The sequence below is a fragment of the Camelus ferus genome, chromosome 17 (assembly GCF_009834535.1).
Source record: "Camelus ferus isolate YT-003-E chromosome 17, BCGSAC_Cfer_1.0, whole genome shotgun sequence".
NCBI classification, from domain to species: domain Eukaryota; kingdom Metazoa; phylum Chordata; class Mammalia; order Artiodactyla; family Camelidae; genus Camelus; species Camelus ferus.
In genome coordinates, this window is record NC_045712.1 from 26,883,241 (window position 1) to 26,911,206 (window position 27,966).

Sequence of the window (27,966 nt, forward strand, 5' to 3'; positions counted from 1 at the left end):
TAGCAATGCTCACAAGGGATAAATAGAACTTTATTTTAAATAAACATTTGCACTCTGTACACAGCCCCAGCGGTCACGGGGCTCAGTCGTCAGCTGTCTTGCGCACATCAAAGCTGCCACAGGGCCCACGCAGCAGCTCTGCCAGCAGGGCAAGCAGCTGCCCGTGCTCCTGCTGCACGCAGGGGGGCAGGGCGGCCAGCTCGCTGCGCAGGCTCCGCTCCACCATGCGGCCCAGGGCCCGGCGCAGCTCCCTCAGCAGCCGCACGGTGCGAGAGTCACCCTCCAACCTCAGCAGGTCGCTGTCACTCAGGGAGATGGTGGCCCGGCGCCCATCATCTAGAGGAAGGGAAAGACGGGGAGCCCGGGTAAGGCCAGGCCCCCGAGGAGACAGCAGCCAGAGAAGTGGTGGGGCAGGAAGGCTGCAGGTACTCACCACGGACGTGGACGTCCCCGTCGGTAAGTAGCAGCACAGCTAGTGGGTGCACCTGGGAGGAATCCCGGACGAAGACGCTGCCATTGGACTTGACAGCCATGAAATACGTCAGCCATCGGCTCCGGAGCCGTGTGGCCTCCCTAGGAACAAAGGGCTAGGTGAGGCCCCCCTACTGGACCATCCCAGCTGCCCCGCGCCCCCACTGACAGCACCCCCACCTGTTAATGGTCGACTTATGCAGCAAGATGTTGCCGGATTTGGTCCTGTATGTGACACTGTTGGGCTTGAACTTGCCCTGCCTGGTCACCTTTCCCTGCCTCACCTGCCAGGATGAAGGAAGAGGTGGGTGGGTTGGACAAGGAGCTGGGATGGGAAGAGAGGCCAGGGCCCGGGACCCCACCTCCCCAAGGCAGCACCTGGATAAGGTTGGGGTAGAGACCCGCCATCAGCACGCCCTTCACCAGCTCCTCCTCTTCACTGTACTCGTTGCACTGGGCAGAGGCCAGGGTACAGTCCGAGGGCTTCCCCACAAGGAAAGCTTCATAAATGTTCTCCGAGAACTGCTTGATGAGTCCTGGGGAGGCAAAGTCAGGGTGAACCAAGGACCCCTGGTTCTCAGCTCACTGTGCATGGGGTCAGCATGAGTGGGAAGGGTGGAGGGACTCAGCTGCACAGGGCCCCACTGACCGTGGATGAAGCGCAGGCTGGGAGCATAGAGTAGGTTTTCCTCCAGGTAGTTCTCACGGGAGCTCCGGTCCTGCCAGCGTAGCACCTCCTCCCAGCCAGACACAGCCCGCACAAAGGCCAGATGGTCACTGCCACTGTCGTGGCTCAACAGTGCCTTCACCTGGGAGGGGAGGGGGGTGCTGCAGTCACAGGGCAGGGACCAGAGGAGGCCACCTCAGGACAGGAAGTGGCAGAATGCCACAGGGAGAGCAGAGGGCTACGCGAAGGCACCGGGTCTGACCTTGTCCACCTCCGCCCGGTTCTGCAGGCTGCTGCTGAAGGGGTCCCGGGTGAGGCAGGAAACGACCACCAGCAGTGGGTGTAGGCAACGGAAGATAGCAGCCAGCACTATGGCCTTGGCCAGCCGCGGGTCGGTGGAGATGTGGGCCAGGCGCTGCCCCAGGGTGGTTAGGTACTCCCGCTGGTCCAGCACCCCTGCAAGCTCAGCTGTCAGTCCCGCCCTTAGCCACTCCGCAGCCCGGCCCGGCCCGGCCCCACTCACCGATCTCCTGGAGCAGGATCACAGCCTCATCCACTGCCTTGATGTTTGGACTGTCCACAGCCTTGGAGAGGAACTCCACTGCCTGCAGCACAAACGAGCCAGAGCCCCCATTAGCCTGCGCCCTGCCTGCCTGATCCCAGGGCCAGCCCCCCACCTGCCTCTGCCGCACCGTCTTCTCGGGCATATGGATCTTGGCTTGCAGCACCAGGTTCTCAAGAGGTGTGCGCAGAATCTCTGGCACTTGGAAAGGGGCCATCTTCTCCAGCCGGCTCCGTGGGAAGAGGTGGTAGGCAAAGCCTGACTGGCAGCGGCCCGCCCGACCCCGGCGCTGGATCACATTGGCTCGAGACACCCACACAGTCTCCAGGCAGGACACCTGGGGGAGGGGGCAGGTGAGCAGCCACGTGGACACCACAGGCCTTCCTCTGTGCTCCCGGACGCCTGGCCTTCACCTCACTCAACCCCTCTACAGCCCTCCCCAACAGGGACACTGAGACCCCACAAGTGTGGCCTTCTCCAGACACACACGCAGGTCCAGGGTGGATCTAGGTGCCACCTTGGTCTTCAGGTCGTAGCGTTCCTCCTTGTGCAGACCGCTGTCCACCACATGCACAATGTCATTGATTGTGATGGAGGTCTCAGCGATGTTGGTGGCCAAGACAATCTTGCGCACCCCAACGGGAGGCTGCTGGAATATGGCCTTCTGGTCCATCATGGGGATGTTAGAGTGCACTGGTGGGCGGCAAGAACACACTAGTTATGGGTGCTGCTCCCACCAAAACTTCCCCTGATGAGGGCAGGCAAGGATTTTGACCCTATTTTGATGAAACTGAGGCCCAGATCAGTGGCATGCCCAGTAGAAGTTGCAAAGCCAGCAAAAGCAGTGCAGCCTAGTGAGAAACCCACGGCCCTTGAGCCCCAGGCGAGTCTAAGACAGAGGGCAAGCCTGATGTCTGGGCCACCATCCCCATCACACAGGCTCTCACCTGGCAGGATAAGGTACTTGCTCTCATGCATGCCCAGGGCCTCCTGCAGGCGTTGCTGCACTCCTTTGATCTCCTGCCAGCCAGGCAGGAAGCAGAGGATTCCACCTGTAAAGGAGCCCCGAGGGTATGAGCCGGTGGCTCCTGGCAGATGGAGGGCAGGGTGGGCATGGGGCAGAGGAAAAAGCACCCACCTGGTTCCCCCCGGGCATCGATGTGCAGAACCAGATCAGTCACGAGGTCCAAATCGAGAGCGCATTCATCCTCAGACTGGGGTGGGGGAAGAGAGGCCAGTCACAGCCCTGGGGCCAGGGGTCGTGCACAGGACACGGCCACCAAGACTCAGTGAGGCCGACGCATGTGAAACATCACCTGCAACCCTCACCGCACCCTTGTCAAACAGGCCTGATCATTCCCATTTCTAGCAAGGAAACCAAGGCTTGGGAAAGTTAACTTGTCCTCAGCCACCGGGCCACAGGGACAGGAGGAGGGGAGTCCACGGAGGAGAGCATGGGCAGGATGGGGCAGGCGCATCCCCTCACCTCATGGTGCCGGTGCCGGTGTGGGTACTGGTGCTTGCCCAGCTTGGCCAGGATGTCCTCCAGGTAGTGCTCCTTGACGGGGTACATGAAACCAGGCACCTTGATGACAGGGCAGCCACCAAAGTAGCGAGAGAAGCGCTCATTATCGCCGGTGGCACTCATGAGCACCAGCCGCAGGGCTGGGTTGAGCCGCTGCAGGCCCTTGAGCAGGATCAGCAAGAAGTCCGTGTTCACGTCCCGCTCATGCACCTCATCGACGATGACGTGGCTCACGCCCTCCAGGCTGGGATTGCTCTGCAGCTTCCGCAGCAGGATGCCCACTGTGCAGAAGAGCAGGGCCCCACCTCGGGCCGGAGGCTTGCTTTCCAACCGTACCTGGAAGCCCACATTCCGGCGCAGGGAGGGACCCAGTTCGTGGCTGACTCGCTGCGCCACGGACACAGCCGAGATGCGGCGTGGCTGCGTGATGATCACGTTGCAGCGCGCGCCGCGGCCCTCGGTCACATAGCGCTCCAGCAGCAGCTGCGGGATGCGCGTGGTCTTCCCACAACCAGTGTCCCCGGCGATGACCACCACCGGGTGCTGCTCGATGGCATTGAGGATGGTGTCCCGATGAGGGTCCACAGGGAGCTGGGGGGCCTCCTGCCAGACTGGCCCTCGCCGCCGCCACAGCTCCAACAGGCTCTGGCTCAGACGTAGCTCCTCTGCCTCTGACAGGGGCACGAACGGCTTGCCTGTGATAGGGTCGCTGAGGGGCCCTGAGTCCTTGCCCAAGGGCAAGATGTCATCACTCTGCAGCCGGAGCTCTGGGGAGATCCACGAACTATCCACAGGGTACTGGGGGACAGGAGAGGCAAGCAACATGGTGAAAGAGAAATACCTTCTCGTTTACCGAAGATTCACCTGGGCCAGAAGCTGTGGCCTAATCCACTGCGCAGGACTCAGTCCTGACCGCCCCAGGACCCTAGGGCAAGACTGGACTGCTAGGGGCAAGGGTGTTCCCAGGCTCCGTCCCCAGTAGGGGAAGGGAGGAGTTACTACGCCTGCTGCAGGTGGAGGCTTTCCATCTGGGGAGATGAAGGCATAGGCACAGTGGATGTAGGGGACTCTTACGTGGTTCAGGAAGGTCTCTATCTTGCGGAGGATGGGCTCCGGCACCTGGATGGTACATGGCCGGCGCTGGGTCTCACCCAGCTCGCGCAAGGAGGCCAGGTTGTACATGGCGTGGGTGAGCGGCTCATTGTTCCTATCCACCAGGCCCAGACTCTGCAGAGGAGACACGTATAGCTTGGCCTACACCCATCTCCCCAGAACTGACCCAGACTGGCTCAGGAGCTCCAAACAAGTTGTACATGGCAACCTCTTTTCTGAGAGATTTTGGGTTTTGGCTGAGACAATGCAGGAAGGAGAAGTTAGGAGCCAGAAAAATAAAAGTCTCCACCAAAAAAAGGGGGGGGGATGGGGTGTTAAAATAGTTGAAGAAAAACAAGACCTGATGTGTCTTAAGTAAAACAGGGTGAGTGCCCCTGAAAAATCTCTTCCTCTTCCCTTAACACACCTCACAGGCTCCTCTGACTTTGCTGCCTCATCAAAGCCCACCCCAGCCCCACAACCTTTCAGGTCCAGCTGCCACACCACCTTCTCTCTCTGCATGACACCCGTCCATCTGTGACCCCATCATACAAATGTGTCTGGAATTTCTGTAAGCATCTACTTCTGCAACTTGATCAAATAAGCCACTGGAAGGGAAACTGCATCTTATTTCCCTACATACCCAAAGGCATTCCCACACATCGGGGAAGTGTGGAAAACCAGCCAGTTTTCCGGATGGTCTGTCACATCTGGATTGGGCTCTTCCCTCCAAAGCCCAAATCAAACACTCCCTCCTCTAAGAAGGCTACCCCTGCAGGGACCAATCCCCTTCCTCTGGCCTCCTGGCAGACAAGGGCAGGGATTATAGTCCCCAGAATACAGGAGGTGCAAACAGGGCCACTAAGCTGCAGGAGAGGCCTCCGTCTTTTTCCAGGACTGCGAGAATTTACCGTCAGCCTCTCCGACCAGGGCAGCCAGCTGTTCTGGGAAGCTTGCTCCTTTCCGAGACAGACCTCTACCATGCGGGGGGACCTCTCATCAGTATTTGTTGTCTATCAAGCTAAAATTCAGACTTCAAGTTAAAATTCAAATTTCTCCCAATAAGCCCTAGCTCTGCCCTCTTGAGCTACAGGGAACACATCATTCTCTCTTGCCACTTGCCCCTCTACAGTTCTCCAGGATCCTGTCATCTCTCACCATCAGCTGTATCCAAAATTCACTTTCCAGAGTCAAACATGCACCAAAGGTATATCTGACCATTCTCTCTTGTTCTGCAAACCAGACCTCCATTGGGTTCAGGTTACTAACTTCTCGCAAGTCCCAGCACAATCGAACTCCCACTACTGGGGAGTCAGCTGACCTCCAAAGCCTCTTCAAAACAGCTGCCAGCTCTAAGCCACACCGCCTTCGCCTTGAAATTGATCCCTTCGGTCTTCATCCCAAATAAAGAATTCCTTTGGCCACAAAGCCCAGGTTATCAGTATCTTACTAGACAATTCCTCCAGCTGGATGCCATTCAGAATGGTGAGCATGTCTCCTGGCTCCACTCAGGTTCCGGCCCCCAGTGCTGAAAGGCTGAGCTCACAGGCAAAGCACCTCCAGGAGGACTGTGGGGGAGCCGTGGAAACAGCAGCCCCACAGCCTGATGAGCAAGGCTTGGACACCAGATATTTACGTACCCAGGCCAAAGGCCTGGTATGGTGGATTTCATCTCCTGGGAAAGTGGATCAATTTGCCAAGAGTAACAGGGAACTCCAGGACATCTCATGCATCACACCAGGGACCCTCCTGCACTCACCTTCAATTTCTTACAAGCCAAGGCTGCCGCCTTATTCTCAGCCTCTGCTTTGCGACGCCCTTTGGCAACAAAGGTCATGGGACAGGGCCAGAGTAGGGTGAGGGTGGACAGCTTGGTCTTGGTGCCCACAGTGTGGAACTGCATGAGATTCTATGTGAAGGGCAAGAGAGATGGTTACATAAAGGCAGGGAATGAAAATATCTGTGGTGTTCAGAACGCCGAGGACCCAGACAGGGAATAAACCCCCATATGAGCAGCCCACAAACATCAGCCACGAAAGAAGTGCCACCGTACAGGCAGAAGCCAGTCCCCTAGGGCTGCACCTCCCACACCCGGGCCTGGCTTCTCTACTGTAACATGATTTCACAGCATGAGACGGCGTCTGGGCAACTTCACTCCCTGTCCTCTTAGCCCACCGTCCTCTCAGCACCTTCCAGGCAACCAGGTAGGATGAAGCTGTCACCATGAGCTAAAAACCAGGCACATTCTGGGGGAAGGAAAAGGTCTTCCTTGTACCTTAACCAAAGCCTCAAAGCCTCAAAGCCTGGCAGCAAAGACAAATTCATGCCTCAGCAAGTCAGCCACCCACCCTCCTTCATTCTGGCCCACCACCCTTGAACAAACATGGGTCTTCCACTCCTAGTCCCCAGCCTGTCCCTGGCGCCTGTGTCTGACTTCCATTCTGTCCCTACTGCTTCACCCACCAATGACCTCGAGTTCCCCCCCAGCTGGCCTGGCCTGGCTGGAGGAGCAGGTATCCTCGGCCGTCCTGCACACCTGTGGTCTCCCTCCTGCCTGGTCTTGGGGAAAACCAGGCTGGACCACGCCAGCTCCCCACCCTCACACACTTCTAAGAGACCCAGCTCACCTTAGCCGTGGAGGACGATGTTGCTATCTGAATCACCTTGGCCAGAAGGTTCTTGGGAAGTGGAAACTGGGTCAGAGCTCTAATAGCACTGTCGTCATCTGTCATTTCAAAGGAACCCCCCCTGGGAAGACCAAAAGTTGAGGTGAAAAAGTGCCCTCTTCCTGGGCCACCTTCACCAGGGGTAGGACATGGCGTTGCTGCAATGGGCAGTCCGGAGGCATGAAAGAAGTGGCCGGCCAGGCATCTTAGATCCACAGATGCCTGATGCTCCCTCAGTCCCCCAGATAGGAGGGAGGGGCAAGGGTCAGGCACAGTAGTTGCTGGGACTCTGAAAAGACCCAAGTGTGAGCTGGAGGGAAGGTCCACGCTGCTGTTTTGTGAAAGCCTGGCCATACAGTACAAGGCCGCAGCCGGCTCTCCCCAAGGACAGGCAGGCGTACCACTGAGTAACTGGACACACGGACTGAGATGAGGGGCAGGGGCCCTCCCATCACAGAGAAGGCTCCCAGGGAACATCCCCCCTCATCCCCATGTGGACGTGCGGCCAGCTTCCCTGCATCCCCTGCCTCCAGCTGTACCTCGAGTCCCTGAGTGGGGTGTGGGAGTCCTGCTGGGTCATGGACAGAAAGTCAGTGACATCAATGGTCCCCTCTTCTAGCTCTTCCTCCTCATCCTCCTCTTCCTCCCGGCCCAAGGAGCGGGATAGGCCCCCAGGTCCCCCTGGTCGGATGCTCTCAGGATTCAGCTGCCGCCAGGAAGTGGGTGGCATGGTGGGTTCTGGGCGCCACCAGCTGTCAGCCGGAGAGCCAAAGCGATCTGCTAGCACGCGGTATTTGGCTGCATCAAACAGCTCGTTCCGGGGACCCAGCAGACCCCAGCCCTGGGGGAGAAAGGGCGTTGTGAGGGCCCATGCCAACCTCACATGTCAAGCTGCCTGGAACCTGCCCAGTTACACTGTAAGTCCCTCGTGTGAAAGTCAAGCCTGTTCACCTGTCTGCCCGCCTTAGCCCTTAGCCCAGATCTGGGCAGGAAGAGAGCACTTCACTGTCTAGTTTCAACAGGTAAAAATGACAAGGCAAATTCTTACACCTGTTCTTATAAAACTAAACAAAAACCCCATGGGGCAATGGAAAGCAGATGCATTCGCCATGTGATCTGGGAAGCTTCCTTGAATGTAGCAACTGGGAGACATGCTGTCTATACCATAAAACAGATACACCTCTGACACAATAATCATATCCTGGGAACATACTCTAGAAATAACTTCAAATGTTTTTCAAGCCTTGTATACAAAAATGTTATTTTAAAATGTATCACAGCTTCATTCTTTTTTAGAGAAAATCAAATAAAATATTTGCTGAGAATGAGGAGCATATGCAAAGCAACATGCTGGCCACTCTGGGCACCATCAGAAGAGAGACCTGGTCCCTGCCTTCAAGAAGCTCAGAAACTAAGAGGCAGAAGAGAAATGCAGACCAGACTCTAAGGAACAAAAAAGCAAGTAAGAAACTAGAAGAACAGGAGCAGAGCGTAAAGGTCAAGGAATTCAAGCTGGCCTTGCCCAGGGGGACAGCAGGCTTTTCCTCCCCACCTCCACTCACCCCCCGCCGGCGGGGCGCCATCCTAAGGACACCCCTGTGCGCCCCCCTGCCTGCTGCTCTTCTCTCCTCAGAAACCCTCCCAAGCCGCTTCCCTCCCAGGGCTCCCCTACCAGCTCATGCTTCCCCACCAGCCCACCCTGCCTCCCTCCTCCTCCATCTGGCCAGCTCTTTACCTTGCCCTGAAGAGAGCTCCTGCAGCGATGCTCCATGCTCCTCCCTCTCCCGTGCCGCCTCCCGTCCGGCCCTCCCAGCGCGCTGCTGTTGGAGACTGCCCTCCATCAACTACCACCAGCCAGAAGACCCAGCACCCGGGGTCAATCAACACTCCTGGCTGACACATCTAAGGCCTTAGATTTCTGGCTTCTGCCCACCCATCGGTACCATCACCAGGCACTCAGATCCACGCTGGCACTCCTCTCGGTTGTGGGCTCACACCCTCTTCCATGCCACAGGGCCCTGGGTCTGGAGTTCCCTCCCCATCCCTGTCCTTGGCAAACTTCTACTCATTCTTCAAGAGTAGCCTATTTTATTCAGGAGGCTAGAGTGCACTTCCTCAAGTGGGTGCCTCGCCTCCAGGCTGTGGCTGCTCCACGAGCAACCTGAGTCACCTCTGTGTTGCCAGCACTCGCTCCAAGCCTGAAGGTGATGCGGAATAAACACACATCCAGTTTGGGAGGAAGAGAGAAGAGCTCAAGAACTCTGAGTACAAACCCTGAGGAATGCAAAGGCTATGAACTCCAGAACACATAAAGAACTTCTATAACTCAACAACAACAAAAATCAGATTAAAAAATGGGCAAAGGACTTGAATAGACACTTCTCCAAAGAAAATACATATAAATGGCCAATAAGCACAAGTAAAGATGCTCAACATCACTAATCATTAGGGAAATGCCAATCAAAACCACAATAAAATACCACCTCACACCCATTAGGATGACTACTATAAAAGAAAGAGAAAGAAAGAAAATAACAAGTGTTGGTGAGGATGTGGAGAAACTGGAACCCTTGTGAGCTGTTGGTAGGAATGTAATGGTATAGCCACTGTGGAAAACAGTATGACAGTTCCTCAAAAAATTAAGAATAGAATTACCATACGATCCTGCAATTCAACTTCTGGGAATTAAAAGCAGGGTCTTGAAGAGGTATTTGCACACCCATGTTTGCATGAGCATTATTCACAGCAGACAAAAGGTGGAAGCAACCCATCGATGGGTGAATGGATAAGCAAAATGTGGAATATCCACACAATGGCATAATATTCAGCCTTTAAAAAGAGAGAGATTCTGACACATACTACAACATGAACGGACCTAGAGGACTTCATGCTAAGTGGAATAAGCCAGTCACAAAAGGATAAATACTGCATGACTGCGCTTACATGAGGTACTTACAACAGTCATCCTTAGAAACTAGGATGGTGGTTGCCAGGGGTTGCGGGGAAGGGGAGACTGGGAGTTGTTTACTGGGTACAGAGATTTCGTTTTGTAGGATCCAAAAGTTCTAGAGATTGGTTGCACAACAGTGTGGCTTAATTCTGCTAAACTATATACTTGAAAACAGCTAAGATGGTAAATTTTATACTTTGTGTATTTTACCACAATTAAACAAACACAGAAACAAACAGAAAAGGCTAACAGCGTAGACAGGGAACAGAGACCGTGCTGGGGAGGAAGGTGATCACTCCTTCCAGAGACCAAACAAACAGTCTCTGTTCAAAGTGCCTTCAACATCCAGCCAGAAAAGAATTTCTCACCCTCGGCACTACTGACATTTTGGGTCAGGAAATTCTTTGTTGTGGGGACTGTTCTGTGCAGGATGTGTAGAAGCATCCTTGGCCTCACCAGTAGCACTCCTCCAGCTGTGGCCACCAAAAATGTCTCTAGACATTGCCAAATGTCCCCTGAGGGGCAAAGTACCCCCAAGTTGGGAACCCCTAAGGTAGAGATGCTCTATGGGAAATGGGGATTTCTGAGATATTAAACACAGAACCCGCTGAGAGAGATGTCCCCAGGGAGGAGCACAGAAAAAAACAGATGTTTACAGAGAATGGGAGAGGAGGAGCCTGGAGTGACCCAGAGAGAAGGTTAACCCAGGGGCTGAGGACGAGATGCCAGGCAGTGCCAAGGCCACAGAACATTCACGAGAGTGACGACCTGAGATGAGGCTGACGAGCCTAGCAAAGCGCTGCTCCTATCAGCGAACAACCACCCAGCGGCTACTGCTACACATGGGGCGCTGTGAAGCTGCGAAGATAACCAGCCACCACAAGGGCTGTGACACTGAAGTGGAAAAATGCAAACCACAAGCACAGAGAGAGCTGTGTGCAGGGGAAGCAGGGCCTGGGGAAGGGATTTGCACACTGAGGGATGCCTACAGAAAAGGACCAGATGAGGAAGGATCTGAAAATTAAATAAAAGCATGGGAGAGGAGGATGAAAGAAACACACAGAAAGGGGACAGAGAAAAGAGAAGGGTCATGTTGGGGCCCAGGATAGGAAGAGGGACCTCTCTTCCTGAGATTCTGGAGGGAGGCAGGGACGATGAAGGTCTGGAGACCATGAGCGGAAGAGAAGCTGAAGGAATATACGTCCTACAGCTCTGTCTTTGTCAGCAGAGACGAAGACCTAGGAACGTGAGGAAGATTCAAGGTTGGCACAGCCACAAAGGGAGTTAATTAGGGATGGAGAGAGAGGCTGGGAGCGACAACGAAGGTCTACAAAATGCTGGGTAACCAAGAACTGAAAGCAACCCATGTCCACCACTGGGAGGTCAGAGAAGTGATTATCATGCTTCCATTCTAAGTGAGGACTACGTGGCTACAAAGAAAAACCTATGTGAAATAATGGAGAAAGAAAAACAGAAACCAAGATAGAAGTCTATCCATGCTGTTGCACATAGGGAGTATTTTGCCTAAAAGGTTCTTCTCTGTGGTTTCTGAAACCACAGAAAGTAGACAACTACAGGAATAAAAAAATAAGTATTTATTCCCTCATTGCCTGAAGCAAGAAAGGAATCACAAAGCAGGCAGGGCTCAGGACAGGTGTGTGGCTGAACATCCTGCCAACCTAAACCTGGGTGTGCCTGGCACCAGAGAGACCGTCACAGCAAGGTGCTCCCAGGAGGGAGGCGCGCGGGGCTCGTGCGGGGCGGGGTCACCTTGAACAGCTGGCAGGCCGCGGCTGCAGCCTGCCTCTCAGCGTCGATCTTCTTGCTGCCGTAGCCTTCTACCTCCACGCTCTTGGGCCATTTGATGTGGAGGGTGACTTTCTGAGGAAGACAAGAGAGAATCAGGACCCTTGCCTCTCTAGACAGCAAAGCTACTCCAAATCATATGGACAATCAACAGCAAAGCTGTGAACCTCACAGAGGCAGAGCTATGTGCAGGACAGGACCCCAGCGACAACGTTAACTCCTTGTAAGCCTCTGACTCCCGCACCCTCAAGCCCCTCATCCCACCTCAAGTTGTTCTGCTGCTTCTAAGTGCCATGTCCTAGCCAGAGACAGGGAAAGATGGAACCTAATTTATCTTTAAAGTCTTCATTCAGAATGGTTTGCCTGCGTGTGTCTGTGGGTCCCAGGACCAACATGACTCTGGCAGCAGGAATTATTGTCAACTCTAACCCTCTGCAATCCCAGTTAGTTGACGGGGAACCAGGGATCCGTGCGGAGGCCTGTCTTACACAAGATGAGAACGCCTCCCTTCACCTGCCCTGTTCCATTTCCCTAAACCAGGCTCTTCTCCAGACCTAGCTTTGCTCTGAGATTCTCCACTGACCGTTCTCAATTCAGAAAACCCACTCTATGGCCTCCTTGACAAAAAAGCTGAGGGAGAAAAGGGCAGCCAGTCTCCTTCCTGGGAGTCAGACCAACACGTCTCCCTGCCACCAGGAGAGTTACCTTTTTCTTCGGTCCATTTGTGTGCACGTAGACCAATTTGTCTTTTGCATGTGAGATGCCAAGGGCTCTTCCAATCACACTGTTGAGAAGATTTTTGGGCTGTGGAAATTCTTTTAATAGGTCCCTAGAAGCTAAGAAAATAAGAAAAAAGTATTATAGTTGCTCTTTCTCTTTTAAAAACTCCATGGGTTGTGTATCAGGGCAACCCTGGTCTGGATACTGAGGATGTTGGCTTGTGACCCCAAACCACCCAGAAGCATCTTAGAAAAGGAGGGAGAAATGGCTTCTGGGTTTACAGGGGAACATGAGGCTAGACCCACTGCATGATCATCTCCTGAAAGAGAAGGGACAATGCCCTACACACCACAGGGGAACCAGCCAGCATCCTCTTCCCCACCCAAGCTCATGACTTAACATATCAGCTACAGAAGCCTACATGGTAACAATCCCCTAGTCTGATGTCTGAAAGAAGGCACTCAACAAAAAGCAGAACAAAATTAACCACATATGCGCACAAGAGATCAAGACAATGCAAGGCCCCCTCCTAAAATAAGACACACAAGAGGGAGGATTGGCGCCAATTCTCAACTGTACTTCAGCACCCTGCAAAAAGCCTCCCCAGAGCCAGATTATGTGTAGGGACACTGATTAGGGCCCTCCATAGCTGAGACACAGGCATGAGCTACGCCTCCCCGGAGTTCACTGGAGTGAATCAAGTGGAGGCAGTATGCATCAGACACCACAAGAAGTACCTTTTTAAACGTTTACTTTGGATCAATCTCAGAGCACAAATAGGTTAAGATATCCACCTAGGGGCAGCTTGTGCCAAACACAGGGCTTAGCCAGACCATGAAGAAGCCTGCTGGGAATGGCTGAAAACAAGGAAGAGCCCCAGAGAACAAGAGTGGACCAGGATCAGAGACCAGCAGAGGAAACGGGAAGCTTTTTCACTCTCCACTCACAATCCCTGGCATTATAATTCAACTTTAAACCAGCTCCAAAAAGGAATTTTATAGGGAATAAATATATGCACCTGTGCACCTGCATGCATCAATCGTAAGTCACCTGGGAAGCACTTCAAAGCACTGCACACCCTGATCCCCATAGAGCACTTGAGTATAGCGGTGATGTTGGAGAAGTCTATGTATTTGGAAAAAGCTCCTCCAGGAGTTCTGATCCAACCCTGCTGCTGGGTTGAGACTCTTTCCTTGGAGCAGACTCCTGTGTCAGCTGGCCAAGAGGATTCTGTCTGGCCCTGTCTCCCTCTAAGCAGTAACTTGTAAAGCAACTGAGAATCGAGTAGTCAAGAAAAAACATCTCAGTAGACTCAAAGGGGTTCCATCCCACAGGGAGACCCAACTTTAAGTAGCCCAGTAGACCCACATATCTAACAGATGTGCAGTGGTACCCTCTCCAGCTCTACAGGGCAGGGATGCTCTTACCAGTTTCATTTCCTGCACTATTCAGGAGGCACAGCGCTGGGATCCACTAAAGCAATCATTCTGTCTCTATTTGAAATCCTGGAGTCCCAGGTGTATTTTGTATCTTTCCCTTTCCTGCATCGGTGAGGATGTGCTTACCCTTAATGCTCTAACCCTTGACCACCATCCTGGCAGGAACCGGACGTTTACCTGTTTCCCCCAACTCCTTCGAGGTACGCACCTCTCACCTGTTCTTGCCAGGTGCAGGGGCTCCAGTCCCAGAACCTCTGCGCTTGGAGTCCGTTTGGGCCTGGGCTTTACAAAAGCAGGGATGGAGCCCGCCATTGGATGGCGGTCTCGACCACCACCGGAGAGGGCCCCCACCCCTAGCTCTGCCATCCCCAGGGGTCAAGGGCATCCCGGCCCGACCGCCCCCGCCACTGCCCTCACCATTCACCATGCTTCCGTCGCCTTCCCCGGGCCCGCCGGGGGCCACCCCCGCCTCGGCCTCGGCAGCCTCCTTGGTGCGGTCGGGGCGGGCGCAGCCTGTCGAGAGGCCGCGCGAACGCCCCTGTCGCCCGGTGGTGTGGGGACCCAGCGGCCGCAGGCGCGGAGAGACGCCGGCGGCCAGCGCCATGAGCCTCCTGGCGGCCGCCATCTCGCTCCCACCGGCCCCCGCGACCGGGGAGCTCGGCAGGGACAGGGCATAAGGGCAGGAGCGGGCGGCCGGGCGCCGCGCGCCCCCTGCCGGACGGGCGGACCCGGGACGGAGCTGAGATGGCTCCCGCCCCACACAGCCCAGGGCCTCCAGAGCCCACGCTCCAGTCAACTGGTGGGCAGACCGGGCGTGGGCGGGGACCCTGCTGAAATCACTCCTCCAGTAAATCCAAACCCACAGTCTCGTCGTCTGAATCTGAAGCAGGAAGAGAGAATGGGGTTTTCTGGAAAACAGGGCCGGCTTCAGCTCAATGTTCATCGGAGGAAATGAACTTGGAGTTCCCTCTAGGTCCTACCCATGGTCCCTAAATACCTCTCACCCCGCGACAAACTGGCTACCACTCCAGACGGCAGAGTGTAAGAGAACTGCTGCATTGCCGCACTGCCATCTCATTTAACGGCTTACGAAGTAACCCTGGTGAAGAATCTGGAGCCAGGACAGGGAAGACCTCTTGAAAATAAGCGGACCAGATTTAAGCTCCAGAGCTGGAGTCAAAAGGGGAAAAATACCCGACTTGGGCACTGTGCCCAAGAACTGAGCTGGTCCAGCACTGAAAGTCTGAAGCTGCGTGTCCTGTACTTGTTTGAAAGCCAGATAGGATTCTGTTTCCAAACTACTACGCCTGGGTTCTAGCCAGGCTCGTTCCTCTCCGGCCTCTCCTGGCACTGAGCAGCAGGGTTTTGGGTCAGCTGGGACTCAGACTGAATCTGCACCTTGGGGTAGTGGCAGTGGCAAATAAGGGCCTCAAGGTCTCAGTCCCTTGGAACGAGGTTGGCAATGCAATTTGTAAGCCGGGAGGCAGGGTTTTGTTGTTTGTTTTATAATTCTAGATCTGATTCCCACGATCCATTGGAGAGCTTGTTAAAACGCTGCTGGGAGCCACCTCCACAGTTTCTTATTTATTAGTTATGGAGTGGGGCCCAAGACCCACATTTACAACAAGTTTCCAAATAATACTGAGGTTGCTGGTCCGGGATCAGATTCAGAACCGCTGGCCTATGACAAGAACATGGGATTTGAGTCCTAATACTTAGTCCCAACTCTACCACTTGCCCGCTGTGAAACTTGCGCTACTTTATCAATTGAGAAAATTAGGAAAAACTGGCTCTGATCATTTGGTATGGCTGTGCTTAAGATAAAATGGGAATGTTTGGAAGGGGGCTTTGCAGAGGACTGTTAGAGAAGCCCCTGCCCACTGAGGTCTCAGACAACAGGGGACAGGTCTCTTAGAAGTAGACCCAGGCAGGATGGGACAGCTTCAACCCACTCCTCCATTCCGTCCTCAGTGGGTTTTTACCAGGAAAAGGGCAGAACGGAAGGTGGCCTTGGCAGCAATGGTCTGACCTCACAAGAGGATACCATCTGCATCAAACACCTCTACCCGGATCAGCCATACTAGGATGGCAAGACCCTTGGGGCAGAAAATGATTCTACAAGGGCTTTACATTTGGCCAAGTGTAACTTTAATTTGCCAAAAGCCAAGGCATCTACCCGGCTTCAGGAGTAGTTTTCAAGGATTGTTAGCAGCCCAAATTCCCTCAAAATAATCCAGAAGCTTACCAAATCTGGGGGTGGCAGCAGTAGCTGAAGCCAAATTTGGAAACTGTGGTATCTGAAAGCTGAAGGCAGAAGCCTAGACAGAAAGACTTCACCTGGAAAGCAGGGCTTGGGCCCGTCCTGGCATCTCAGGACCCTCAGTACAGCACTATACACTGACAGTCACTCAGTCAGGCTAAGGTTGAAAAGCTATCATTTCATGGATTTGCTTCCAAAGTGGAAGGCTATACACAAAGCAAGATTGGCCATGAGTTGTTCATGTTCAAGCCAGACTACAGGTACACAGGGGATTATTATACTATCTTCTCTATTTTAGAAAACATATTTCAAGCAGATGTTTGAAATTTTATGTTAAAAAAGAAAGGCAGGTGATGCCAAGCAACTAACTGGTTCTCTGAGAGCTCTTGTTCTCCTTTTCCTGTATCATTTACTTCATCTGGGCTCTAACAGTTGGTGTCACCTTGAGCAAATACTTGATCTCCAAAAACTTCATCACCTTTTGTAACATGAGGGCGACTCTTAGACCTGCTCTTGGAACCCTTCTGGTTCTGTGATCTCCTCATTGGTCTAGAGCAGGGGTGGCCCAAATGTAGCCTGCAGACCAAATCTGCCCACTGCCTGTTTAGATAAATAAAGTTTTATTGGAACACTAGCCATGCTCATTTGTTTCTGTATTATCCATTACTGCTTTCATACTATAATGGCAAAGTTAAGTAGGTGCAAGAGAAACCCCATGGCCTGCAAAGCCTAGAATGCTTGCTCTCTGATCCTTAAAGAAAATTTGCCAACTCCTGCTTTAGAAGACCTTGAAGAAAGTTAGTGGGGCTCAGGCATACCCCCCCCACTTCCTTTCTACCAACATTGAGCCTTCTCCTCCACTCTCCATTCTTTGGGGACAGAAAGTTGACTTCTCTGCCTATGAAAAAGGAGGGAAGTTCTGAAAAATAAGGAAGAGATACTGGCTCAGAGACCTCCCCATCTCTTCTGTATCAAGCATGACATTTGGTACTTAAAAGTGCTAAAAAATGACATTCAGAAGCTTGGAATTAAGGTTAAAGGATTTGCTGAATACACAGGATGTTTTAGGATCCCAAACATTGAAGGCCCCAGGAAAAACCAAGAGGAGGAAGCCCAAGATAGTCTGGACTTGGGCAGACCAGAGAACTTCTGGAGGGAAAGTGAGTGGGACCACCAACATCTGAAGAAACCAGGGGTCTCAGCCAATGTTCTGTCAACTTAATCATAGTTATGTATTTTACAGATGATCAAAATGGCAAGAAATGGTCCACCTGGCTGGCAACAAAAAAGGTAAGGAAACTCACAGGGGCTGGGTGGCCCCTCTGACCACACTACCCATTCTCACGGCTTTCCCATCCATGTAAGTAAAGCCACAAGGGCCCTTGAGGTAGACCACCACACCAAGAGGTGACATGCCTGTACGAGGGAATGGACAGGAAAGACAAGTCCCGTGGTGCCCAGGATCCTGCCAGAAGGCATGTTATCCCATGTTGCTTTCGAGCGCTCTACGTCTCAGAACTGGGTGGGTGGGGAAGATACGTAGGAAAGGTTTGGGGGGCAAATTTCTTAATTTATTCACCCTTTACTTCGGAAGGAGGCCTTGCTAAGAGGTTGGTAGTAGAGTAAGGGGTAGCTTGGGAAAGGAGGTCGTAGTTTTTTCCAATTCCAAATCTGACTCTGCTGGGCAGTGTAACCTATTCAACTGGCCTGTTCACTGTTTTCCTGTTTGAACACCAGAGATTGTTTCTGCCACACTCTTTCTTCTTTAGGGCTGAGGCACCAGCAAAGCCTCTAGGGAATCAGAAAGCATGGCAGAAAGGTCCAATAGTCAATGTAGACTAAGAGGTCTTTTGCTTCTGTGATAAAGGAACAGAGGCAAGAACCCTTTCTAGCTAAAGGAAGAGAGCGAGAGAAGAGAAGGCAGATGCAGACACCCATGGATGCCTTCTGGAGACGCAGCTGTGAGGAGACAGTTGGGCTGAGGGGGGTCTGTCCCCCTCCAGGGAAGACGGTGCAGGGCCTGTTGGACTGCCCCACACGGATCAGCTGCCCCCAACCAACATCACCAGTCTTCTCCTCTGCCCGTGCTCAAGGAGGCCGTGCCTAGACGTGCTGCCTGGTTAATCCCAACTAACCATCTTAAAGCTTAGCCAAAGCACATCTGACACTCTCAGAGCCACTCACCTGCCATGTTGGAAATGTTAACGTTCAGCCTTTTCGAGTTACAGGGCATTTTAAGAAAGAAAAAAAAAAGGGCAATCAACTCTTGTTTTGGCAATAGTAGGGGGTGGCATTTCTTCAATACCTAAGTCAAACGGTCAGAGGGGCCGGAAGTACTTATTTCTAAACTGCTGTGTGTAGTCAGGGCCACTGCAGTAGGAGGGCAGTGCATGTGGAAACCTCATGGGAACAGGCAGCAGTGTGTGCTGCAGAAACTGAACTGCTGTGTGCTCCCCACGCCCTTCCTGAGCTCTTGACCTTCAAAGCACTTTACAGACAGAGTCCTAAAGTGGACATGTGGTCTCCACATAAGGCAAAGACTCTGTGAACTATAATGGTGTTCTTCCACTGGAAAACTGGGGGAGGGGTGTGAACAGGCAGCCAGTGGAGCAGGGAGGGGCAGCTGTCAGGACAAGGAAGAGGCTGCCAGGAGCACTGGTCTTAGCAGACCTGGAAAAGATCTAAGTCTGAGGGAAGAGAGGAGACACTCATGGGCAGAGATGCTTCCCTGGGTCCTATTACTGGCCCTGTCCCTGGGTACCAGTGGGACCTGAGGTGAGCTGTCACCTGTCTGGGTGCCCTGGCATTCTCCCCTACCAAAAGGAGAGCCTACCTTGCCAAGTGGACTGAGAGACAGATTTTAATGTCAGTAAAGTGCTTTGAGGTGCTGGGAGAGACAGGGAAGTGATTTGCCCGGCATCCCCAATCCTCCAAGATCGGGGGCTCTGGGCCGAGTCAGGGCTCTGTATTCTGGCCCTGCTACAAGCACCCTGCACTTTCTGAGCCACCTGAGCCAGAGACTGCCTGGAAGGTCCAAGCCCTCTGATTCTCCCTGCTGGTGCCAAACACCCAGACTGAGCCTACGCTCTATTCCTGGTCACTCCAGGAGGCCCAATGAGACTATAGGATCTAAGCGAAGCGGCCAAGGATCATGAAATAACCCAGTCCTTTCCATGATCTCTCCCTGAGGGCTGTGAGAGCTCTGCTAACCCCACTCCTCCTCACTTGCTTTCCAGAGGCCTATGGCCCTGGCACCTGGGCTCCCGCTGCCATCCACCTCCCCACAGCCCCTGAACCAAGTTGGTGCTGGAGGCACGGCTCCTCCCTTACCTCGAGAGATGGTCCCTCCAGGGGCAGGGTTGACACACATGGGTGGAAGACGGGGTGGGGGAAGTTTGCACTGACGCTGCCTGTGCTGGGCCCGATCTGGGGAAAGAGAGAGGCATCAAGGTGATGTGTTCTCCCCCCTCACAGTTACAGACCCCTGGACTGACTCACCCCAGAGGATCTGCGAGGAGCTCTGCTGCTGGACGGTCTCTGGAGCCAATCACAGGTTCTGAGAAACAGTGCCGCTAACGCCACACAAAACAGACGTGACACATCATAGCCTCGGAGAAGCTCTCAGAAGAGCCTCAACCTCTCCCTGTTCTTTTAGCCACCCTCCATGAGTGAAACGCCATCCCAAGTACGTCTCTATGGTCCCAGGGTACTATGTAAATCCAAGTTCTTCCACTATGGAAGTTATCCCTGTGTCTGCTACGGGTTCCCTGGATGAGCCACCAGATCTCAAATTATTCTCTCCAAGAACTGGGCCAGAGAGGAACTAACTGACTGCCAGTCCTCCTTAAAAGCCAATATCAAGGCCACACTTACCAGCCTTCTCCCTCTTTCTAAAAGTTAATGATTTTCCATTCCAAATATTTCCATTCATTCAGAGACTAAATACTACTTATCAGTGACCTATAAGGACATTTTTAAGAAGTTCCAATAATTTGATATACATGAACTAAAATTAAGACACTCACTGAGTCTTCCTATAGGAAGGTGAAAATGTGTGGCTAAGGAAAGTTTAAAGTCTTTAGAACCACCAAAATGGTGAAAACACCAGAGAATCACTGGTCTAGGGGAAAAGGTGCATAAACTCTTTGCTCTCTTTGCCCCACGTTTTGTTAGAATGGGGCAGGAGAAGAGCATGGAGAGAGAGTCTCACACACTACATACCTGGAAAACATCCTGTTCTGCTACAGTGATGCCCTTTCCTATAATGCAAATCAGCTTCTGTACAATTGGGAAATAGGGGAATGATATCGACAAAACATAAGAACCCTTAATTCAAATCTAATTTTTCTACGGCAAAGGAACTGAAAAGCAGGAGTAAAATGATAATCTTCAGCTAAAAAGCAGAAGCCCCTTGAGCTGTATTTTCTAAAAATTAAAATCGAGTGCCTATAGGGAATCGAGGTGGTAGACACATGGTGTTCACCATACAATTTCTTCAACATTGCAGTATTTCTGAAATTTGTCAAAATGAAATGCAGAGGGGAAACCAGGTACTTGCACTTAGGTCCCCCTGCCCCCACTCCCAGCTGCACAAACTCCTAACAGCAGCTGCACTGGCTCGGAGCTCCACTTCCACCTGCGCTGTCTCAGCAACTGCCAGCTCTGTTCTCATTAGAAGGTTCAGTGCACATATTTAGCATCACACCGAGCTGCCTGCCTCAGTGGTCCAAAGTATCTTCCCAGGTACCGATGACAGTTTTTGTCATCCTCTGGCCATAAAGTTGCAGTTGTATTCCCTCAACTCTATTTTCCCCATAAGCCCTCTTGTAACATTACAGGTGTGTGACTTTGCAGAAAACATATAGAGTGTTACAGTACAAATGCCTGTGGGGTCTTCTGGAACAAAGGGCCTAGGATCAAGGTTTGTCTTGGAATTAATTCCAGCTCTGCCTTGAAGCTAAGGTTGACCAGCTCAACCTCTCCATTCCTGTTTGAGGAAGGTCCTCATTCATATCCAAGGATGCTGGCTTAAAAAAAAAAAGAATACATGATTTGATGATTATTTATTTATTATTTCATTAAGCATTTTCAGTAATTGAGGGAAAGTTGTAACAGTCCCACTACAACATCACTGAGCCCTCTTCTGACTACTGGAAGTGGAGGAAAATTGCATCTCTTGCCACTGATACAGTGTTTTTCAAAGTTCTGTGCTGATTGTAAAAGACTCAGCTTGCTCTTTGTGGCCTGATTCTAACAGCATTATAGCTGGGAGACAAGGAACTTGTGTTAAGATGCTAGCAAAGGCAATAACAGGTAACTTAGCAGGCACACAAGCATCCTAGCTGAGAGGTGCTGGCAGCTCTGTTTAATTACATGATAGGAAAGATGGTAGCCACAAGACCCAGTGGGCCACCACCCACAGTACTGCAGGGAACTGTCAGGTCATTACCTTCAGAACCATCAAATGGCCCATCCCACTGAAACTGTAAACCCCCGAGTATCTGAAAGCATCTCTGAAACATAACTATCTCCACCCTAGTGGCTCATACACAGCAGGTGCTCAATCTTGGAGCCACAGAGCACATTGTACATTGAGGCCAGGCTTTCACTCTCCAGCAAAACACGGGCTATAGGGCTGTACCCCAAATAGATCAACATACTCACATTTATCAAGGGCCTGCCAACCCATGGATAAGCACTGGGGACAGACCACAGCCAAGTACTTCTCCTGTATCGTCTCTAACCTTGACTATACATACCCTGAAGACAGAGGCTGGGAAACAGGTAAGTTAATACCTTGCTAGTATTAGTGGGGACCAGATTCAGACCCTAGCCAGTTGACCCAAGTTTTATAACAAGTTAAAGTTTCCTCTCAAGACTCATGATGTCCTAGGGAGCTCATAATCTCACCATGAGGAACAAAGAAACACATAAAAAGTCTGTAAGTGATTAAAAAAGTCCAATACACCAATAAAATGTCACAAGGCCACACATGACCAATAGCCAAGGTCATGATGCAAACCACAAGTGAGACCAGCATTCAGAAAACAGGAGAAGGCACTGAGTCTTACAGACATGAAAAGACAGGTCTGCCTGAAGTAAAATATTTAAATCAGTGACTCTTTCAGATTAATGGGTTTCCCTGAGACCTTCAAGTATAAAACAGTTCTTGGTTAAGAATACAACACTTACCTGTGTGGAAAGCAAGGCCCCAAATCAGACTATGTCTGATTATTATGTCTTGAAGCTACTTAATACCATGGATTGTGAATTTACCAGGTGTCAGGCCCTGTTCTAAGCTGTTCACACGTATTAACTCATCTGATCCTTGGAACAATGCTATGTCCACTAAAATAGTGAGGAAGGAGGCACAGAGAGACTCGGTCACCTGCCCAATCCTCCTGTGGGTCTGGAGCTTTGGCTCAGTGAGGGTTTGCTGTCTCCCATTAAGCTGAGTGCTAACAATGCCACCTCTGAAGGGAAGTCTCTTGAACAAATTAATTTCCATCCTAGAAAGCAAAATCACAAGTGCTAGAAAGGAATTTTGTCCCGAAACTCCCTCACCTGGTACCATCTCCTTGTCACATAAAACAACATGGGAAAAGGATGGTTGTAATTTTATTGGGCTCTCCATCTCTTAATGAAATCAGTGCTGTTAATTCAGTCACTCCCACCAGGAGAGAACCAATTTTCACCCAACTTTTACAAGTGGGTGTACAACAAAGCCCACTGATGAGTAGATAAATACAAAAGCAATTAAACGTACTAAATTTTCAGCTCAAAATGTGCTGTCCACACTAATCTCAAGTTCAATGATTCCCTTTTCAGACACAGTTAACAAACACAATGAGGATGACGGAGATTAAGTTTTCAGGCAATCCAAACACAGACAGAGTGACTGAAGACAAGGAGGCAGGAAGAGGCTGCTCTGAGCCCTGGAACATCCAGTCTCCTTATGGCCCATTCAGAAGATTTTCCAGGCCTCTGGGAACATAAGTTGGAGAAGACACAACTGGGAGGATCTTTTTAATCCTCATGGGAGGCCTGCTATGGTTCTCATTTATTTGTAAATATGCTCAGACAGGAGCCTCACGGTCAGCTTCAGTACAGGTGACAGGTCTTTTACTCTTTATTTCCTTCAAGGAGAAAAATCACACTCTTGTCTAAGATATCAAAGCCTTCGGGATCTGGCCCCTTGAAGTTTTCACCAGCTGCGTCACTTCCTGTAAGCAGCCCTTGAACGCTCCCCTATAGCCCTGCCGTGGCTCAATTCTGCTACCGCTTATGCAATCCCCTCACCACATCTGCTGGAGAGCACTGATTTCAAGACGTGCCACAATTTCTCCGATCACTAATACAGCAATGACTCAGTTCACTTCCACCAGCTGTTACTGAGGTCTACCATGTGCAAAATGCTGTGCAAGGTACTATGGGTGATAAAAGAGCACAACAGGGAGTTTCTAATGTAGTGATGCAATGAGTAATTCAGATAGACTAAGCACAAGAAAGTACAGATACGGTGCTGAGGAAGTCAGGAAGGAGATAGATTGTATTTGGTTGACAGAATCAAGAAAGGTTCAGAGGAAATGGTGTAAAACACTGGCCTAAAAAAATAATAGGATGTCAATAAGCAGTGAGTACATATGAGATGGCATTCAGGGAGAGGGGTGGCGAAGGTACACAAAGACCTCAACAAGGGGCTACAAGCACCATGCAGGAGGAAGGCTGAGAAAGGACTGTGGAAAGTCACTCAAAGAGGGGGTCCAGGCACTACACACTGGCACAGGAGTCTCACAGCCTTCACAGCTGCCTATCACAGGGATGAAGGGCTTCAGGTCACAGCACAGTTACATTCTTACCTTTTCTGAATGAGTCCAGGCTGAACATTTCTGGCCAGGAGGGAAAGCTGGAATCCTAAGAAGGAGGGTGGAGAAGGCAATGGTTAATATTCTTGGTCCAGGAACTCAAAGAGAAGACTTCAGTAACACAGAGAGCACAGTCCGGAAGACAAGAAAAATGAAGCTCTTCACTAATGAGCCCCAACGGCTGCTCCCAGTCTTAAGGATGGAAGGGCCATCTCCACCATAAAGTAACAACATATCTTTGTTTCTAACTGAGAGCTTTCTTCTCTGTCCTAAACTCCCTGAACCCTGCTAAACAGAAGGAGATGCATTTCATCATAAGAAACATATACATCCATCTCAGCACAATACTTGCAGTTATCCTGGGACTTGTAGGAAGCAATGAAATTCTACATGGACCCCTGTTCTCAGGTGGCATCAGGATATGGGACTGATGACTATCTTATGGACAAACCGGTGTACTGGGCTTTCACAAAACCTAGCCAAGCCCCTAGGAATGGGACTTGACTAAGAGTATCAAAGAGTAACTGTAGAGTGATTCAAAATAAAAAGCTTTTCATACCCAAAAAAAAAAAAAATTAACAAAATAAAAAGCTCTTCATGGCAGAACCTCTATGAAATAACAAATATTAAGTTAAAGTTCAGCTGTTGGCCAAAAATTTTGCTGCATTCTGCTCATTAGTACATTTAACTGAGGAATATTATCTAGAGACCTAAATATACACACACATACACAAATAAGCAACACCTCTGGCTTAAAAGTTTTGTTTTTAACAAACACTCAAACTCAGACTTACAGATGTTTTTAATGATGTACTCCTGGGTTGGTGCAGTAACCCTATGTGGTCTTAGTTTAAAAACATCTACACAGTATTTTAGCAAATCGGGGTAAAGTCCAACATTACTAAGAGTCTATTGGGGCCTATACTCTTGCTCCTGACTGCTATTCCCTCTCAATTCTCAAATGGTGGGGAGGCGGGGGTGGAGGGCTGACCTGGGGACGAATCTTTCAGGTCCATAGCAGGTCTGCCCTGATGGCCTCCTCTCCCCCAGGGATGCCGGAAATTTCAGCCGATAGGATATGGTAGCTCAGAGAGAAAACTTCAATACAATATCAACAATGATACAATTTACTTTAATAAGTTACATTCTACAGACTCCTTCTATCCAAATTAAAAGAAAAGGGTATAATTTGAGATTCTGATTTTAAAGAACGCCTTAATATTATAAAATCTAAAACATCTAAGTGATTATTATTTAAGAAACAATACTTTCTTGCTAAGAAATTGTACATTAATTTGCCTATAAATAGACTCCTGGTTTTGCTTTTAAAAAGTTCCTGATCCTCTCCATGCCAACCAGTGCTCATATAACACTATCTTTTCCTGTATCAGTCTTTAAAAATATACTATGAGATTCTAGATAGGGTCTTTCAGAGATATTTTATAGAGCTCTAGCACATTTCACAGAGACCTTAGAGAAAACTACCTTCCCTGTCATACAGTATTACGTTGGAAACTTTTATGGTCCAGTGTTTTGCTTAAAAAATCCAGAGATAAGTAAAATAATATTATGTCAAGATTTCTTGCATAATGAAACACCACTTAACTCCAGATATAGTTACTATGAGATGATTCAAGGACAGAAAGAGTCCATAATGACAAATTAAAAATTATACCCTTCTTCCAAGACAGTCACAAATGGATTTAATACATGCCTTTTGCTTTACAGTGTGGCTGTGCATGAGACCCACCACCACTTTGTGTGCATGGTTAAGTCAACTCACCTTACAAGAGCAGTGACAGTCTCAGATTTTGTAGGCTTTTTAACTGGAGTTGAATTCTCTCTTTGCTATTCCTCATCACGAGGCTGGGCCTCCTCCTGGGAAGTACAATGCTGGGTCACTAAAGTGATGGCCCCCGCAGGGAAAGAAAGTTGCTCCGGACCACTGAAATTCATTTACTAACTCTAATAACAAGGACAAGTTTTGTTAGTGGCATGAAACATACAACTGGACACATTGGCCTCACTTCAGGACCTGCCGTGACCCACTCAAGACCCATCAAATTGTGAGCTGCCCTACATCAGTGCCTGTAAGATACCAAGAAAGATATGCTGTGGTGAAGAGGGACATGTAGTTCTGAAAGCATTTTCTCCAAGCCCAGAGCAAAACTTGCTTCCATTCTGAGTTCTACTCCCCTATGACTATAATAGGAACCTATCTAAGATAGGTAAAGAAGCTCTTCCAGATGGGGACAGCAACAAGACTAAACATTAAGTACCATTATTATAGTTTACACAGGACTTCTACAGACTTTATCTCAATCTATGCAAATACCCCATGAGGTAGGAAATATCTCTTCCAGAGAGCAAAACTGAGGCAGATTTCCCCAGAGAGATTTACACAACTTGCCCAAGATACTATTAACTGCCTCAGGGCAGAATGCAAATCTGCAGTTAAGGTATTGGGCTCCAAAGGTTACCACGCTTATATTACTCCTTATTTTCACATCATGCTGTTCCTAGATATCCCATGGTTCATTCTTTGAAAGAGTATTTTATACTGACATCTTCAAAGGCTGAAAGGGGCAAGAAGGTCCAATTGATAAATTGTGGACAACAATTCCATAAATTAAAACACTGGAGACGAATTATCTTTTGGAGGTAAAGGGACAACCTACACAGGTAGAAAATGCAGCAAAGGATGTATTTCCTGCACCTGAAACAGCTACACAAAGAGCACTACATAAATACCAAATACTATATCAGAAAAAGAGTCTTCCTTCCTGGAAACTCCAAGACTCCAAGATTTAAGTGTAAGTTATAAGATGTAGTCAAGTCCCAAATGACAGCGGGATTATTGCCTTCAAAGAAACTGCAAGGGAAACCATCAAACAATGTCTCATTTCACTCCGGCCAGTAAGTTGCAACCAAAATCAGGTTGAGAATCTGCAACTGGTCATCTGCAGTCCACCTGCTACAGAGTAGGACAAGCCCCTGTGGATGGAGGTTGCAAAGTGAGACAATCTCTCCCTTGCAAAATCACAATTAAGGTGAGCAATGTTGCTACACGAGGACTAGCTAGACTGCATGCTAACGCCATACTCCTGGCTCAAGGGTTCTGAGGACCCCTGGGACTCCAGTTCTCTGCAAACAAAGGACCCAACATGCATTAGGTCTTCCCCCCGCGAAATGGGGCAAGTCACCACCAGCAAACAAAGAACACCTCACTCCTTGGCCTCCCCCAGTGACAAGGTAGGTGCAAAAGGGGGCAAACCAGGGGGGCCAGAATGCACCAGGCCTCCCTTTGGACGAACGGTCCAGGCGGCACGGGGGCAGACAAAGGTCCCAGGGCACTCCGGGGGCTTTCTCCAGGCCCTGCCTCGGGAAACAGAGCATCCACTGAGGCGGAGGCGTCGTTGCGCCAATGAAGCGGCCTCTCCCGCGGCCCCCGAGGTGCCCCTGGCTACGAGGCCCGCCCCAGCGGACCGGTCTGGCCCCCGCCCCCGCCCCGGCTCCATGGCAACGGCAGGCCGAGGCCTGGCTGCCCACGGCTCGGCCCGGCCGGCTTCCCGGGCAGGCCTAGGATGCCCGGCCTGCTCTTCGGGCCCGCCCGCTTCTCCGCCCCACTCTCCGCCAAGCCGGGGGTCGGACCCGGGCCCCTCCTCGCGTCGACCACCCCCGGCCACGGCAAGCTCCTCAAGGGGGCACGAAAGGGGAGAATAAAAAGCCCAATTCACCTGTTGTTACAGATGTGAAACAAGCCTCGGTGCACCGCGCATGAGCCGCGGGCCCCCCCAACCACGGCCGGACTACAACTCCCACCAGCGGCGGCGCGGCCCCTTCCGGGTCCCGTGACGGAAGTCCCGCCGGCCGCCGGCGCTCCCCGGCCCGCGCCCCCGGCCCCGCCTCGCGCTCGGCCCCGCGTCTCCTTGGGTCTTGAGCG

General features: G+C 51.0%; 1 protein-coding gene across 6 annotated transcripts; it reads right to left on the reverse strand.

Annotated features, from left to right (window-relative positions):
- Positions 1 to 9: 9 nt before the first annotated feature.
- On the reverse strand, positions 10 to 27,889 carry DHX30 (DExH-box helicase 30). 6 transcript variants are annotated; one of them, XM_032458616.1, is made up of 24 exons: positions 27,761 to 27,889; positions 25,807 to 25,901; positions 25,015 to 25,121; positions 24,018 to 24,072; positions 19,489 to 19,584; positions 18,343 to 18,371; positions 12,445 to 12,575; positions 11,704 to 11,814; positions 7,523 to 7,824; positions 6,945 to 7,065; positions 6,077 to 6,226; positions 4,300 to 4,452; positions 3,187 to 4,023; positions 2,839 to 2,914; positions 2,648 to 2,752; positions 2,218 to 2,393; positions 1,831 to 2,037; positions 1,662 to 1,743; positions 1,401 to 1,594; positions 1,121 to 1,280; positions 850 to 1,007; positions 652 to 755; positions 434 to 573; positions 10 to 336 (listed from the first exon to the last, which is right to left on the reverse strand). In XM_032458616.1, exons 3-24 carry the CDS (start codon positions 25,037 to 25,039, stop codon positions 83 to 85), a joined length of 3,666 nt encoding a protein of 1,221 aa, XP_032314507.1. In that variant the 5' UTR covers positions 25,040 to 25,121; positions 25,807 to 25,901; positions 27,761 to 27,889; the 3' UTR covers positions 10 to 82. The 6 variants fall into 6 exon arrangements, with proteins under 6 accessions (XP_032314507.1, XP_032314508.1, XP_032314512.1 ...); XM_032458617.1 differs by having other exon boundaries at positions 25,807 to 25,988; positions 27,761 to 27,845; XM_032458621.1 differs by lacking the exon at positions 18,343 to 18,371.
- Positions 27,890 to 27,966: the final 77 nt, after the last annotated feature.